This window comes from Haliotis cracherodii, unplaced genomic scaffold, assembly GCF_022045235.1.
Source record: "Haliotis cracherodii isolate W230 unplaced genomic scaffold, xgHalCrac1.p SCAF_5, whole genome shotgun sequence".
In the NCBI taxonomy this organism is placed as follows: domain Eukaryota; kingdom Metazoa; phylum Mollusca; class Gastropoda; order Lepetellida; family Haliotidae; genus Haliotis; species Haliotis cracherodii.
This window is the reverse complement of record NW_027266308.1, coordinates 26,752,213-26,768,725: the sequence shown is the minus strand read 5'-3', so window position 1 is coordinate 26,768,725 and position 16,513 is coordinate 26,752,213. Positions and strand designations below refer to the sequence as shown.

General features: G+C 41.4%; 1 protein-coding gene across 1 annotated transcript in view; it reads right to left on the bottom strand.

Annotated features, from left to right (window-relative positions):
* Positions 1–16,251, bottom strand: part of LOC139444315 (uncharacterized) — a 31,680-nt gene extending 15,429 nt beyond the window's left edge. Inside the window, exons 1-6 of the mRNA XM_071225250.1 lie at positions 16,151–16,251; positions 15,254–15,281; positions 14,115–14,258; positions 13,126–13,368; positions 10,785–10,928; positions 10,243–10,488 (exon numbers count right to left, since the gene is read on the bottom strand). Coding sequence (XP_071081351.1) covers positions 10,243–10,488; positions 10,785–10,928; positions 13,126–13,368; positions 14,115–14,258; positions 15,254–15,281; positions 16,151–16,153 — 808 coding nt within the window. The 5' untranslated portion in view covers positions 16,154–16,251. The remainder of the gene's footprint in view (positions 1–10,242; positions 10,489–10,784; positions 10,929–13,125; positions 13,369–14,114; positions 14,259–15,253; positions 15,282–16,150) is intronic.
* Positions 16,252–16,513: the final 262 nt, after the last annotated feature.

Below are 16,513 nucleotides of genomic sequence, written 5' to 3'. Positions count from 1 at the left end.
ACCTGTGCTCTGAACAGAGGACCACGTGCAGTTTGGCCTCAGGGTCACCCCAAACCCCCGGGCATTTAATCCTATCCCATATACTTAAATATTAATACTGCCGTGTTAAAAACAGAACTATTTATCACAGCTTGATCCGGCTTGAATCTTTGCAAACCCAGTGAAAGTCACGCTGTCGGTTGCTTTAAACACAAAGAAATCCCATGTTGTGGGCAGACAACACGGTACTTCGTCACGGTTGATTTAACATGTTGACTTTCAACACAAGTCAACCTTGAGATTTGTATCATATCTTCTTGTGAATATATCTGTTTAGTTCACAGATCTCCACTTATGGGAGTTATAATCATCCCGGCCGTAGTCACGATTCATTTCAAAATATTCAAATACCGTATTCGACGTAATTAGCGCCCCGCTCTAATAAGCGCCCACGGCGATATTTGCTAATATATTGGCAAGTGAACAATCCCAATTGGCACCCCTTCCGATTGATCAATGTATACAAGACTTATTTATTCGTGTATAATACGCACTCGTGTGTTATATGCATCCTTAATCATGGGCAATTAAATTCTGGAAAAATATATCTGTCGTACATAAACATTTCAGGCTGTCAGCATAAACCACGAAATTTATCTTTCAAATCTGTTTTTTTTTACCAAAATAATATTCTAATAAGAGCCCCCATTTCAAATTTTGAGAGCGCCTTGGGCGCTTATTACGTCGAATACGGTATTAAATCATTTTTTTTTTAAACTTGAAAGAATAATAATGTTTTTATTATATGAATATATTTACACGAGAGGCCAGTGACACAATTTAAGGAACATAATGCATTAATATCATATAGATCTAACAGATATTATGATATCTAGTCGATAATCAGGACCATTCATTGATTTATAATCCACTTGTCCAAGAAGTACTTTGTTTGACACGGGGCTCCATTTTTCCTACTCAATAACACGCAATAGCCATTGTAACGTATACGTGTTGACAGATAAGGAAAATCGATTTCTATATTTTATCTTTTCAGACATTATCTTATGTTAGCTTGTCGTGTTTGTTAAGTTTGTTAAATCTGATAATATGTTGTTTATTTTGGTTCTTATCGTTGATGTGTCAATATACCTGCTAATCTATTTTCCGATGTAGCATCTAGGCTGCAGGACAAAAGAAAGTACACACCATGTTTGATAATGGCTAGAAATAAGACAACCAACTGTTATTCGATGATGGTGTATTTGATTCGGGTATAGTTGTCTGGATCTTAAGTTTGCAATATTTCGGCGACTGTTTCCAGCCCAGTAATTAAAGTTTTAGTAACGTTTTAGGTTAATTCCAATTCTCAGCTGAATACTTTTCTTTCCCCGACAGTTTATATTGTCAAAAAATGCGAAGGTTACAACGGCTAGACGTGTTAGTATACAAAATTTGAAAATAGTGTTACCTTGTTTCCTATTTTAGACAGTCTTTGTTGCAATGGCTTTTGCAGTAGTCTTTGATAAAATGGAGCTGGGTCACTTCAACATGAGGGACCATTTAATACACATGTCTAATTGGGTAAATTTCTATTTTTGAAAGATCTATAAACCTTTGCGGATTCCATTGCCACGCTGGGGGAGATTAGGGCTAGATACAGAAGGGTCACCTGAAGGTCCGAGGGTGGTCAGTGAAGGGAAAGGACAGCGTATGTTGACAGGAGGTAGCTATCAAAGCCTGTGTGATGTACAGATCTAGACCGGTTTGTGTATGGCGTCCACGTCACTGACGGGTCAACAGCACCCCCTCACAGTCAACACCATACCCCCTCTCAATCAACTCAAACGTTGACCTCCCTTATCTTCATGTGTCCTGAGATCTGAGGGACCCTCCTGCTTCGTCTGTTATGTTGGACCTCGCGAGGTTGTCGACAAACATGCTTTCAATTTATCTACATGTTGTGCCTCAAAATTACGGGTGAGGAATGTTCTTATCTAAAAATCCTCCCTGAACTGCCCTCTAAGTGCGTTTGAAAGATTAAAACTCGCGACTTGGCTATATATGGACAGTGTTATGACATACTTGGTGTATGAAATATTAAAAAAACAATTATGTATGTGTGACTTGTACAAACACAACCGCAACTTTCTTCTGAAATTCCGAAGCAACTTATGAGTTAAGCAATCTGTCTCCCGCCAAAAGGATCCAAAAGCAACTGGGGTCCCGTGTGCAGGTAAAGGGAGGTAACTCGGTAATGTAGTGCCTATGTGATTTGTCCTCTAAGTTAAGCAATCTCGCTATTCGGCTTGTCCCGGAATAACACGAGTTGGTCACGAATGAGTCGCTATGTGATATGTCCTCTACAGATTGTTTTGTTGGTTTTGCGAATTCATTCTTACCAGAGCGGAATTCTGCTATATATGTACAGATGGCAATGTCTCCGCATCTGATTACCGACTGTTTGTTAGGGCGGTAAGAAGAGGTGATGTAACCGAGTGGTTAAGCTTCGTTCGTTACGCGGAATGTCTGAGTTCGAATCCCCTCCGGGATACAGTGTGTGAGCCCCGCTGTGATAATACTTGAATATTGCTTAAAAAAAAGACGTGATACACCACTCACACACTGTTTGGCTTTTATGAAATATGCCAAATTGGCCCTGAAGACCAAATACTTCTACAAATATATAACACTACCAAACCTAATTTATAACACTACCAAACCTAATTCATAACACTACCAAACATACAATACTGCAAGGCTACAACATTGCTCTTTACCTCCACCATTGCTGCTGCTGCTACTACTACTACTACTACTACTACTACTACTACTACTACTACTACTACTACTACTGACCCGTATATCATTGAATATTACTGAATTTTCTGTCCCTTTTGAAACTAATGTGATTGACAAGCTTCATGAAAAACATGGCAAGTATGCGGACCCCAGTTTCGAAATATCCCGCTTGCATCGCCAAGTTCCAAGTTGTCCGACTTTTTCTCGGTGCCTTAGGTTTGCTACCTCCCAATCTGTTGACTGACAATGGGAGAGTACCTGGGTTTGCTACCAGGAATACAGCTCGTTGACCATCTGGGTAATGCAGAAGGTTGCAGTGTTGGGAAGTCTTCACATACTCCGAAAAGTTCTGGGTGGGTGGGTTCATATCCCAATTGCGTGAGTCGAAGCTCAAAATGACAATCGACCCGTGAAGATCCGGGGAAGAATAGGTCTTCACCAACCCACGCTTGCCGTAAAAGGCGACTATGCTTGTCGTAAGAGGCGACTAACGGGATCGAGTGGCCAGGCCCGCTGACTTGGTTCATGCATGTCATCGTGTCCCAATTGCGGATCGATGTCAATCACTGGATTGTCTGGTCCAGCCTCGATTATCTACAGGCCGCCTTCATATAACTGGAATATTGCTGAGTGCGGCGTAAAACAAAAATCAACAAACCAACATATTCGTGTTAGCTACGTAGTGTTTGTACACATTCATTTATTCTGTTGTTTCAGGTGTTCCTTTTTCACTGTTACTGAATAAAGTTTGTTGTTTTACGCCGCAATATTCCAGCTTTTTGACAGCGATATGTAAATAATCGAATCTGGACCAGACAATCCAGAGATTGACATCATGAGCATCGATCTACGCAAATGGGAAACTATGACAGGCATCAACCAACTCAGCGAGACGGACCACCCGATACCCTTATTCGCCTCTAACGATAAGCATGGGATGCTGGAGACCAGTTAAAGCCCGGCTCGTCTACTTGATAATGAGTCGAATACCAAAGTCACAAGCAGGTTATTTTATGGGCCGAGTTGTACAGCACTATAAAGTTGCAGAATGATCTAATTTAAGTGTGGTTGATTTATAATACATTTTGAAAATCACGTTCAAGTCTATCGTGGACCAAAATGATTTATATGGGGCATGTCGTACCCCTACAGTCAAGATAAGACCATAGTAAATCGTGTCAGTAAAGGCACAAAAAAAAGCCTAGAAAAAGAACAAATGTATTACCACTGACGTCATATTTGATATTGCCTTCAGCCTGGAGCGTTAATTCGTTTCTGTTGCTACGTACAGTAATCAGTTAATCTGGATGATTTCAACAGGAGCGCTACCGTCCTGACTGATTAAAAACCGTCTTCACCCGATCAGGAATTCGAAATTGGTGTCATCTAAAGAAGGCTTAATACTACCCTTTACATTGAGGAATGACTTCGTCGTTTAGTTAAACCTTATGAAGCAGTGAGTGGTGACTCTTTCAACGATAGGAATTTTTCATGATAGAATTGACCAACGATAGAAAGTCTTGGCTTCTGAGAATTCGTATTCCTGTTGACAGCTAATCTTTCAGGTCGCATTTTCCCCCTTTTTAACAACTTTTCTTTTTGTATGATTGATAAAGCCATTGATTTCTTGAAAAAAATTATGGTGGCTTGTCTCCCGCGTGATGTCTCCAGTGACACACGGCAATTGTTTCGTTGAAAGTATTGAATAAAAAAACCCGTTCAAGATGTAGCTTCTTTATTGGATATTAATATGTGTCTAATCTAATAGATCAAGCTCATGTGTTGATCACTACGTCCAGAATATAACACGTCGCCCGTCATTTGATCAATAAACGAAAGGCAAAACTGTCGGATCGTGTCACGCGGTGAACAGTCCTGAAAGAGTAACCTCCCTTGCTGATATTGAACGGTGCCAGGGAAAGCAATGGTGTTGTCAGCTTCCCGTCTCGTGTTGTCGTTCTTGTTTAAAATTTGATTGTGTGTGAAGTCAAATACATATTAAATAAGGGGATGTACAGGAGTTGTGTTTGTTCCCGAAAGCTATCGACCCATTTTGTGTAATTTACCACTGGTTGAGGATAAGAATCTGATCAGATCGTCACAATGTTTTGCTATCAGTAATTTTGTATCAAAACGTAAATAATATTTCATCAATATATCAGGGGGCGGTAGGGTAGCCTAGTGGTTAAAGCGTTCGCTCATCACGCCGAAGACCCGGGTTCGATTCCCAACATGGGTACAATGTGAAGCCCATTTCTGGTGTCACCCGCCGTGATATTGCTGGAATATTGCTAAAAGCGGCGTAATACCATACTCACTCACTCAGTATAACAACGTATGGCACCAGGGATGGGCTTCATACTGGGAACTGAATCCGGCTTCTCGGGTCGATAATCGAATGCTTTGACCACTGAGCTAGCCCTCACCCATGCATTAACGAAAAAACTATTTAAAACCGGCTTTTCAATATATCCGACTTCGTTAAAGGCGAAGCTGACTTAATTGCTGTCAATAATCAGCGGGCTTTGCGTCCAATTGATCAATATTTATGTAATGTAAAGAAAGATAGCGAGACCCTTTGGCCATTTTTTTCTGTTTTTTTTTGTTTCGCTTTCCGAATTTTGGGCCCAAAGCATCAGGTTGGTAGATCGAAAATTTAAAAAAATTTAAAAAAAAATTTCAACATAATGTTTTCATAATTTCTCAAAAAGATAGAAAAAAAGGGGTAGGTTTAATAAAGGTATTTATAAAAAAATATTTAATATATTGATAGAGGCCCTTTAAAAAAGTCGATTAAAGGGAAAAGTTTAAAAATTGTCTCGCCTAACTTCTTCGTGCAACCGTTATTTGGGACACTACACATCGACAGGAGAACATCACAGACACACAACGTAGCAACCTCGGCTCGATTGAAGGAGAATTTAAGTAACTGGCACCTTCATCTTTAATGTTGTCTGCTACATCCACATCAAGTTGAACACAACGTCATATGTCGCAATCATGCATAATACAGATGATGGTACGTTGTACTGTTTATAAAGTCAACGTTAAAAATACATATACAGTGGTATAGCACCGAACGATGAAGCACAAATTATCAATACGTATATACTATCCAGGCGTTTTCCTCCGTCATAGCGCATCACCCGTGGTTATTTGGTGGCAATCATCCGCACAAATTCTGAAACAGACACGGGAACATTTCTGTAAGTACCTGAACGTGTTACCCATTTAATGTCAATCTCATTAAAATCAGATCTTAGTTCTAGCTACCGCTAAACAAAGATCTGAGGACATCCCATTACGGGTCACGTCAGACCGACCTTGCTCGAACTTTGACCGACCAATGGAATGACCAATCAGAAGGCAGCTTTCTCGTGCTTTACGGCACTAATTTCAAATTGGCGACTACGCTTCAAAACATATTTTGACAAATTCTCGATTAAAAATTTAAAACCTGAACAAAAGAACATTCTGGAATGGCTAATAGATGGCCTAGATTGTATGGATTCGGAATAACGTTTTCAAGGTTGCATGATTAGAAATCACATTCCGACTGTCACATTCATAATCTGGTAAGCGACGCTCTGATTGGTCGGATGAAAGGTCGTTCTGACGTGACCCCTAATGGAATGTCTTCAGATCTTTGTTTAGCGGTAGCGAGAACTAAGGTCTGATTTTCATGAGATCGATTTTACGTCAACACAAAACAAGGCTGTTAACTCCCAAGATGAAGTCTGATCTCCGAGCAATGTGCGGTAATACCAAGAAGCATCGTTTGTGGAAGGATGAATGGAAATGCATTTGTTCTCTGTCCGTGTTTTCCTTTTGCATATTCTGATATTTCGTGCACGAATTCAGTTGTCTTAGATTCATTATGTGAGCTACGTATGCAACGTACGCTACGCAACGTACGCTCACTGAAATTTCTCAACATAAACTGAGGCGCAAAAGTGACTACACCTCTCAGTTAATTTTGTCATCTTTGATTTTCAGTTTAAAATATCCTAAGTTAGCGATATGATATCTAGAAAATTAACCGTCCTGTCGCTTAGTGGACACTCAAAGATTACTTTTACATGCTTCTATGTTTTAAAATATAATTTGATTTTAAACTTTTTTTTAAAATCGCACATATACAATTTCTGATGAGTATCTTAGACATTTTATCTTTGAAAATCAATAAATTTGCTATTTCCGGCACATATTTATGGTAGGGGTCATGTAGTTGAAAATTCATTTCTTACCCAAGTCTTCACTGAACCAGTATATTTTTACACAAAATTATCAAGCCGCGGTCTACTTTTAACAAACTGTTGCAGGAATGAGTGATGGTTAAATACGCACAATCAAATTAACCACAGTCCTTTCAATTTTCAATTACATAAAAAACAACCTCGGTATTCTTTCTTTAGCCCCTTTCTATTTGGGCTGCATCAATTTTTGAGTGTGTAAAAGTGTTGATTCTTTTCGCGATCCTGTATAATGAATCTAGATAACCCAACATCTCTGTTTCGATTGCCCTCAGTGCCCGGCGTCTTTGAACAGGCGAAATAATAATAAGAAGATGCTAAAGAAGAAGAACAACAACAACAATAATAATAACAATAATAATAATAACAACAATAATAATAATAAAACCAGTTGTGCCACAATACACCACTGACAGACAACTGTGCAGCAACAATACCACATCTGCCACACCACAACACTGTCACACCGATGCATTAGACATCACATTACAACCCCACAACACTATCACACCGATGCATTAGACATCACATTACAACCCCACAACACTATCACACCAATGCACTAATCACAACGCATTGCCACACTACAACACCGTCACACACATGCACTAAACACACCTCTGCCACACTGCATCACTGTCACAATAATGCTATAAACACAACACATTACCACACTGCAACACTGTTACACAAATGCACAAAACGCAATACATTACCACACTAAAACACTGTCACACCATTGTACTAAGCACACCGCATTACCACACTACACCACTGTCACACCAATGTACTAAACACACCACCATTACCAAACTACAACACTGTCACACCAATGTACTAAACACACCACCATTACCAAACTACAACACTGTCACACCAATGCACTAAACACACAACATTACCACACTACAACCCTGTTACACAAATGCACTAAACACACAACATTACCACAATACAACCCTGTTACACAAATGCACTAAACGCAACACATTACCACACTACAACACAAATGCACTAAACACACCACATTACCACAATACACCACTGTCACACCAATGCACTAAACACACAACATTACCACACTACAACACTGTCACACCAATGCACTAAACACACCACCATTACCAAACTACAACACTGTCACACCAATGTACTAAACACACAACATAACAAGACTTCAACACTGTCACACCAATGCACTAAACACACCACCATTACCAAACTACAACACTGTCACACCAATGTACTAAACACACAACATAACAAGACTTCAACACTGTCACACCAATGCACTAAACACACCACCATTACCAAACTAGAACACTGCACACCAATGTACTAAACACACAACATAACAAGACTTCAACACTGTCACACCAATGCACTAAACACATTACCACTCTACAACACAAATGCACTAAACACACCACCATTATCACACTACAACACTGTCACATCAGTGCACTAAACACGCCACATTACCACACTACACCACTGTCACACCAATGCAGTAAACACACCACATTACCACACAACATCACTGTCATACCAATGCACTAAACACTACACTGTCACACTACAGCACTGTCACACCAATGCACTAAACACTACAGTGCCACACATCAACACTTTCACACCAGTGCACTAAACACACCACATTACCACACAACATCACTGTCATACCAATGCACTAAACACTACAGTGCCACACTACAGCACTGTCACAATAATGCACTAAACACTACAGTGCCACACATCAACACTTTCACACCAGTGCACTAAACACACCACATTACCACACAACATCACTGTCATACCAATGCACTAAACACTACAGTGCCACACTACAGCACTGTCACAATAATGCACTAAACACTACAGTGCCACACATCAACACTTTCACACCAGTGCACTAAACACACCACATTACCACACAACATCACTGTCATACCAATGCACTAAACGCACATTACCACACTACAACACTGTCACACCAATGCACTAAACACTACAGTGCCACACTACAGCACTGTCACACCAATGCACTAAACACTACAGTGCCACACATCAACACTTTTACACCAGTGCACTAAACACACCACATTACCACACTACAACACTGTCACACCAATGCACTAAAGACTACATTACCACAACACAACACTGTCACACCAATGCAGTAAATACACCACATTGCCATACTACAACACTGTGACACCAATGCACAAAACACTACATTGCCACACTACAACACTGTCACACTAAACACCACATGACCACACTACAACAGTGTCACACCAATGCACTAAACACTACAGTGCCACCCTACAACACTTTCACACCAGTGCACTAAACACACCACATTACCACACTACAACTTTCCCTTTCAAATACACCTCCTGCCACCTTCCAAGGCCCCCTCTCACCCACCAAGATCCTCTCTCACCCACCAAAATCGCCCTTCCACTTTCTAAGAGCCTCTGACCTTCGATAACAAGCCTGACACCTTCCGGTGTCCAATATCACTCTACAAAACCACACTCCCAACTTCCAATACCGCTTTTCATCCACCAAAATATCCCTCCCACCATCTGAGAACCCCTCAGGCTCCAAATCGAGTTCCTCTTTTTCAAAGATCCCTATCACCCTCCAAAAGCACCCTCGCACCTCTCCCTCACTAAACGACTCCTTGTAACTCCCACCAAAGCAACCTCTCATTTTCCAATAACCCCTTTTTATCCTTCTAATACCCATCAACCTTTCATTGCTTCTCTCGCCCCCCAAATCTATCCTTCGTTCCAAGACCCCTATCACTTTCCAAAACTACCCTCCCACCTTCCTAGACAACTCTCGTCTTCCAAGACACCTTCCCACCTCCCGTGATCCTTCCCTCCAACTCTCCAAAGCACCCACTCAGCTTCCAATAACCCCCTTTATCCTCCAAAACAACCCTCCCACCTTCCAAGACAACTTGCATCATCCAAGACAGCTTCCCACCTTTCAGGACCACCCATCTCCCAACTCCCTCCAAAATCACACCTTCGAAGACTTCTTCTAACTCTCCAAAGCTCACCCACTTCCAAAAAACCTTTTCATGCTCCAAAACACCCTGCACTCCCCAAAAGCACCTTCCAACTCTCTAAAACCACCCCACCCCACCCCACCCCACCCCACCCCACCCCACCCACTTCCAAGCTGCCCTTCCAACCTTCGTAGTTGATCCTGCCGTCACCGTCCACGTCCGCCTCAATGATCATCTCGCTGATTTCCTGCTCGGTGACCTTGTGACCCTCCAAAGACACCATGACCTGCCGGAGCTCGGATTTACTGATGAAGCCGTTATTGTCTTTATCAAACACTTTAAATGCCCTCAACATTTCACTGTCCGACTGCTGTTCTTCCACCGTGTCAGCCATCATCGTTGCAAACTCGATAAACTCAATTTTGCCGTTTTCTAAAGAAAATAATCTTAGTATATTTTTATTGTTCCTTTTTTCAACGTTATTCATCCGCGTATTTTGATTTTGTAATTATCTAGATTTGTGAATTTGGGTATAATTTCAATAATTTTTTTCCAATATATTGTTGATATTTTTGTAATTTCTCTTTCAATCACAGTTGTCAGAAAGGTTAAAACACCGGCAATGCAAGCCAATCATAAACGTCAAAAACACCGTAATGGATATCCCGCAACCCTTTCTGCAGATACGATTGCAAAGAATGAGACCTATGATTACTATCACGTCTTACTATTGGTGTCAACCTCTTTCACAATATCTGCCAGTTGACTCTCCGTCACCTCGCCACCCAAGCTGCGTATGACGTCGCCGAGTTCCGCCGTGGTGATGGTGCCGTCACCGTCCTTGTCGAACAGATCAAACGCTTCCTGGTACTCTGAACACGGAGAACAGGTTTCAGCTCTCTTGGTTAAGTGAGTGAGTTGGGTCACTGCCGCTTAGAACCAGTATTTCAGTTATATCAATGCGTCTCAGGTTAATGTGGAAACTACCCTTGTCTTTTGTCTTGAAACTGACGACCTGAGGTATCATACCGACAAACCAAGAATCACAACGACGGCGAAAGAGGGCTAAACCACCTATCATATGATTCATAGGCGCATCTCTGAACAACGAATTAGTAAGGGAGATTGCATTCGAATCTGTTGATTCCGGAAGTGGAATCAACGAGCCCCGAAGGGGCGAGATGGTTCTATTTCCGCAATTAACAGAGACGATTGATTTATGCGCCTTTCTGCGACCATCTTATGGTTGATATATAATTTCTCCACAGTTTTGCATAATGACCTACAGAAGTGTTAGTTTTACTTGTTTAAATACACGTTCAGGATGGCCAGTGAATTCTTAGCCAATCTGCAACAACAGCGCGACGTCATTAATTAATGTCCCTTTGACAACCGGGTGACCCGGGAATCCTCGTTTATCAAGCCAAAGTTTGTGCACACCATGTGTGCACACGTGGTGTAAGTCAAGGATAATATGCATTTACTTCACAGATAATTTTTAAGATAACACAACATGTCGGCTGAGGACAGAGAAGTGAATTCCTTGAGATAGTGGAAGTGTGTCTCCAGGTTGTCCGAGGTTGACGCTATAATCTTAAAAAGCCTACAATTGTACTAAAAAATAACTTGAAAAAAATATAACACCTACCTGCCCTTTGTTTTTCTGACATTCGCGCCTGAAAGAAACGTAGTTAAAACCCAGCGTCAGTAAGAAATTCTGCAGCCTTTCGAAGACTACCATTAGAAAATGTTTGTGAATTAAGTAAGTGGTGTGCCGTTATACTCGTATGGATCTATCGCATTTCGAACCTAGTGGAAATGATGTCCTGGGTACATTGCGTTAAAAAAAAAAAAATTAATACTGCCCATCATTTAACTTTCACTAATGAATGTCTATTCTGTATTGAAAGGAAATACACAGACCATGCGTTACAGTACATACCATGTCTTGGTTCATCAATGATAAAGGTAAGACTGGCAGAGATAAATACACTTATCTTGCAGCATAGTCACACACTGACAGCCGTTATCGCATGCGTTTAGAACACGTTTAAGTAGGGAGAAGTCATTGTGGCGAACTGTTTCATAATGACATGCGCAGACACGCATTGTGTCAGAGAGAGTCAAGAGTGGAGCAGGACATACATTCTGCAGTGTGGATGATAAGCATAAATATCTGTTACCGTGTCCATCTATGAAGGACTGGTTTGACACTTACCCCCACCAACCCCCCAACCTCCAACCCATCACCCACCCAAGTCCCCAACCCACACATCACTTTACGTTTGTGACGAGTTAGAGTTTGTGAACAGGCAATATCGATATCAGTTTGAAAGAAAAAATAACATGAACATGTATTGTCTCATAAAATATTATTTATGATCTTGTCTATACAATACTTTATGGCAAAGGTCAATACTTTTTCATGTGTTTTAATGAGGGGGATATCTAGTCTTTGGTATACATGCAAAACAAACGAAGAAACTGGTTTATAAAAGTTTTATTGACTCAATACTATACAGAAGTGATTATTAAAACAGTATGACTTTGGTGTTCCTGATGTAATTACTCTGAGAGTATGCGTCCGGTTCTCTTGTGTTCTACTGTCCCCGCGAAATATTTAATAAATACGGTATGAAAACACCGCACCGCACCGCACCGCACCGCACCGCACCGCACTTCACTTCTCAAAAGATTCATAGACCGTTTCACATCCAAAGATGTTTGGACAAACAAAGGACAACAATCAACAAACACCATCACAATATACCACCACATTACACCTCCACAACACACCACTACATTTCACCACACACCACCAGAATACACCACCACACACCACCACAATACACCACCACACACCACCATCAGAATACACCACACACCACCATCACAATACACCACAAAACACCACCATCACAATACACCACAAATCACCACCGCGACAAACCACCACCACAATACACCACCACGACACACCACCACAATACACCACCACGACACACCACCACAATACACCACCACGACACACCACCACAATACACCACCACGACACGACACAACCCTCACCTTGATATTTGATCAGGCCGTTGCCGTCCATGTCTGCCTCCCTGATCATCTCCTCCACCTCGTCGTCTGTGAGTCGTTCACCCAGGCTGGTCATCACGTGGCGGAGTTCCGCGGCGCTGATGTAGCCGTTCTGGTCCTTGTCGAATACAGCAAAAGCCTCCAGCAGCTCTTCTTCAGACTCTTGTCCCTTCAAGGCTCGAGCCATATATGTCAAGAAGTCGGGGAAGTCAAGCAGGCCTTTCTCTGTCAGAGGGGGAAATATTTACACTTTTTTTTTTATCATTATTATCATTATTATTATGGTGCGATGACGCTGTATTACTAAACTACGGCCCCTAGCCAAGAAATGCATATGGCCTCGCCGTCTACGTTTTCGTGTTTGTGTGTGTGCGTGCGTGCGTGCGTGCGTGCGTGCGCGTGTGTGTGTGTGTGTGTGTGTGTGTGTGTGTGTGTGTTTCGGCTCGAAACTTCCGTTCACCATTGTTGACAATTGTTACTGCGAAATCGGGAAAGTTGGCCCAGGCTGAAATTTTACAGATTCAGTGACATTTTGCAGGTTCGCAGCTTGCAGCAGGAGAACAGTCTAGGACCGATATTAATTATTGCGGGTTATCGCGTCACTGAAGACAGCAAATAATGACAATATAATTGAAGCCTGACATCGCCATGCCATTAAACTGTGGACAGAGTTACCGCCCCTGATCTAATCTTTTGGAGATGATGGATAAGCAATGTAGCATGCAGAAACACGTTATGGCAACACAGACCAAACACCTGTGACAAATCTGTCCACTTGCATGCCTTGTGCAAAGAATATGCACACATATTTGAAGAATAAAAAATAATCATTCTCACGCACACTTTTACCATTTTGACGTTTATGTTTACGAACAACTGAAAATCGGAAGCAGTTTCCTTCATGAATATCACACATATATGTAGTGCATGTATGAGAATGTATATTATTAATTAATTCTGGCGTGACGTACTGGTTTGGTCCACCTCATCCGTCATCACCTGGAGCTCGGCATCTGTGATAGCGCCCCCAAGCGACCGGATGGTCACCCCTAGCTCCTTCGACGTAATCTTCCCGTCGCCATCACGGTCAAACAGGCTGAAGGCCTCCCGGAACTCTGTACAGAGGTGGAAACGTTTATACAGATCATTGCTGACTGGTTCAACATCAGAACTGAGCTTGGATTAACGTCGATTTGAAGAATACGCTTTGGTTTAGTCTTGCGTGTCAGATTGATGTGGCAAAGAGTCGAAAATACTGCATGTCTTGGACGTATACCAATTCAGTGAAAGCCACTAGCACAGGTATGGTACTGACAAACCGAGAAAAATAATCAGGGATTCGAACACACGATCACAGGTTTCTGGCACTTCACAGGGAGGCAACTTCTCACAGCAAATTCCGGCACCTTAGACGACTGGGTCCCACCATTGCCAAAGGCTTTAATGTAATGGTTCATCGTAGCATTTGCATTTTGTAGCATTGAAATGCGTTTTGTAACCCGCCTTCTCAATTTTTTTTCTGAAGACTTCAATTTAGCTTCTGGGACCATTATGATTGGGATTTGTTTTCCCAAATCAAAAATAACATGATATCAAATGAACAATAACTGGGTGGAGGAGTATGTTACTATTTAAATGGCTATTGGCAAAGGTGCTTGTTTTAATGAAGCACATACAAAAGCTACCCGTGAAGATCGGGGGTGGAATAAGTCTTCAATAACCCATAAAAAGCGACTATGCTTGTCGTATGAGGCGGTTAGACTAGGTTGGGTGGTTAGGTGGTTAGACTCGCTGACTTAGTTAATGCATGTCATCGTATCCCAATGGCGTGGTTCGATGCCTATGATGTCAATCACTGGATAGTCTGGACCAGACTCTATTATTTACAGAGAGACGTCATATAGCTGTAATATTGCTGAGTGCGGAGTTAAACAACAAACAAACAAACAAACAAAAGCTTATCACTTGTCCTGTTTTCCTTACCAACTCAAACTCTCTATGGCAATTTTGTGCAGAATGTTAACTCATTCATCCCCCACCCACCTCCGCCACAACCCCTCAGCCCAATTGCTTGTGTTATGTGGATAGTAGTGTGAACAAACTACTGTACCTGATATTTGCTCTTCTGTGAACTGATTCTGAAATATATGAATTATGTAAAGTACAATGTGTTATCAACCATGCATTGGTTCAAATTCTCTGCCGTCAACCGTACATACATTTCAGTTATGAATATGTGCACACACTACACGTATATATGTCTTGAAATAGTTATCTATCGCCTCGAACAAACGCACGCACGCACACAATGCTTAACGTTAGTGTCAATAATGTCTTAATTTGGAAGTTGCGGTGGGGTAGCCTAGTGGTTAAAGCGTTAGCTCGTCAAGCCGTAGACCTGGGTTGGATGTTTCATGTAATATTGTATCATTTAAAATAGAAACCTGGAGTTTCACATTGCGAGTGCACACGCCTACCACTGGGCCAACAAAATATTATCCATCAATTAGACGCAACATTATATCGTCCCTGTTTTAACATGTTTCAACTTTGTAAGCATGTGCTAGGACATCCTGGTTGTATCGAAGTGACTGTCTGACCCTTATCAGGGGGCTCGCCGAGCCTACAGTCGGAAGGCATGTCACTGACTGGCCTGATTCTTATCTAACACTAAGACAAATGTGCCACAATGTTATCATAACCATGCTCCTGAAATCTCAGGGATTAAATTCTCACTGTGGATTTCCGTTCAATATTTTTTTTGGTGAAATAAGTGTCAAAAGCTGCAAAGGAATATCAAGTACATAACGAACAGCGAAGTAAATTCACTCAGTCCTGCGAGTTTGGCGTGCACTTATAACCTGTATTGTGTTGTTATATATCAAATCAAAATACTACATACATTAAACCTGTATATCTGGTAGCGTAATGCGGCAATTATTACGCTTCATGATTTGTATTTATGTGTATTATGAATAATTATACAGATGTAAATGAGGCAACTCACCATTTTGATCCCGAACCTGAGCTGTCAATATTTAGTAAGATATAACCATCACAAGCTCAAGCGAATACGATGGCTTGAGGGTTTATATCAGAGGGAGTGCTCATTGCTTCAAATTGTTCGCATAGCGTGGGGTCGTCATCACAGGTCATAACATTCCAGGGGTCTTCACATTGATTGACTAGTCTCAAGTGGTGATATATTATAATAAACGTTGATTAAACGTGGTATCTGTGTCATAGTGAGTAGTATATAACGGGTCGCCCCGTTATATACTACTATAGTGATAAGGAAGTTAAACAGTGAAGCCTTGTTAATCCGGTTATTATTTGGAGTCAAATCGTCCGGATTTAAAAAAAACACACA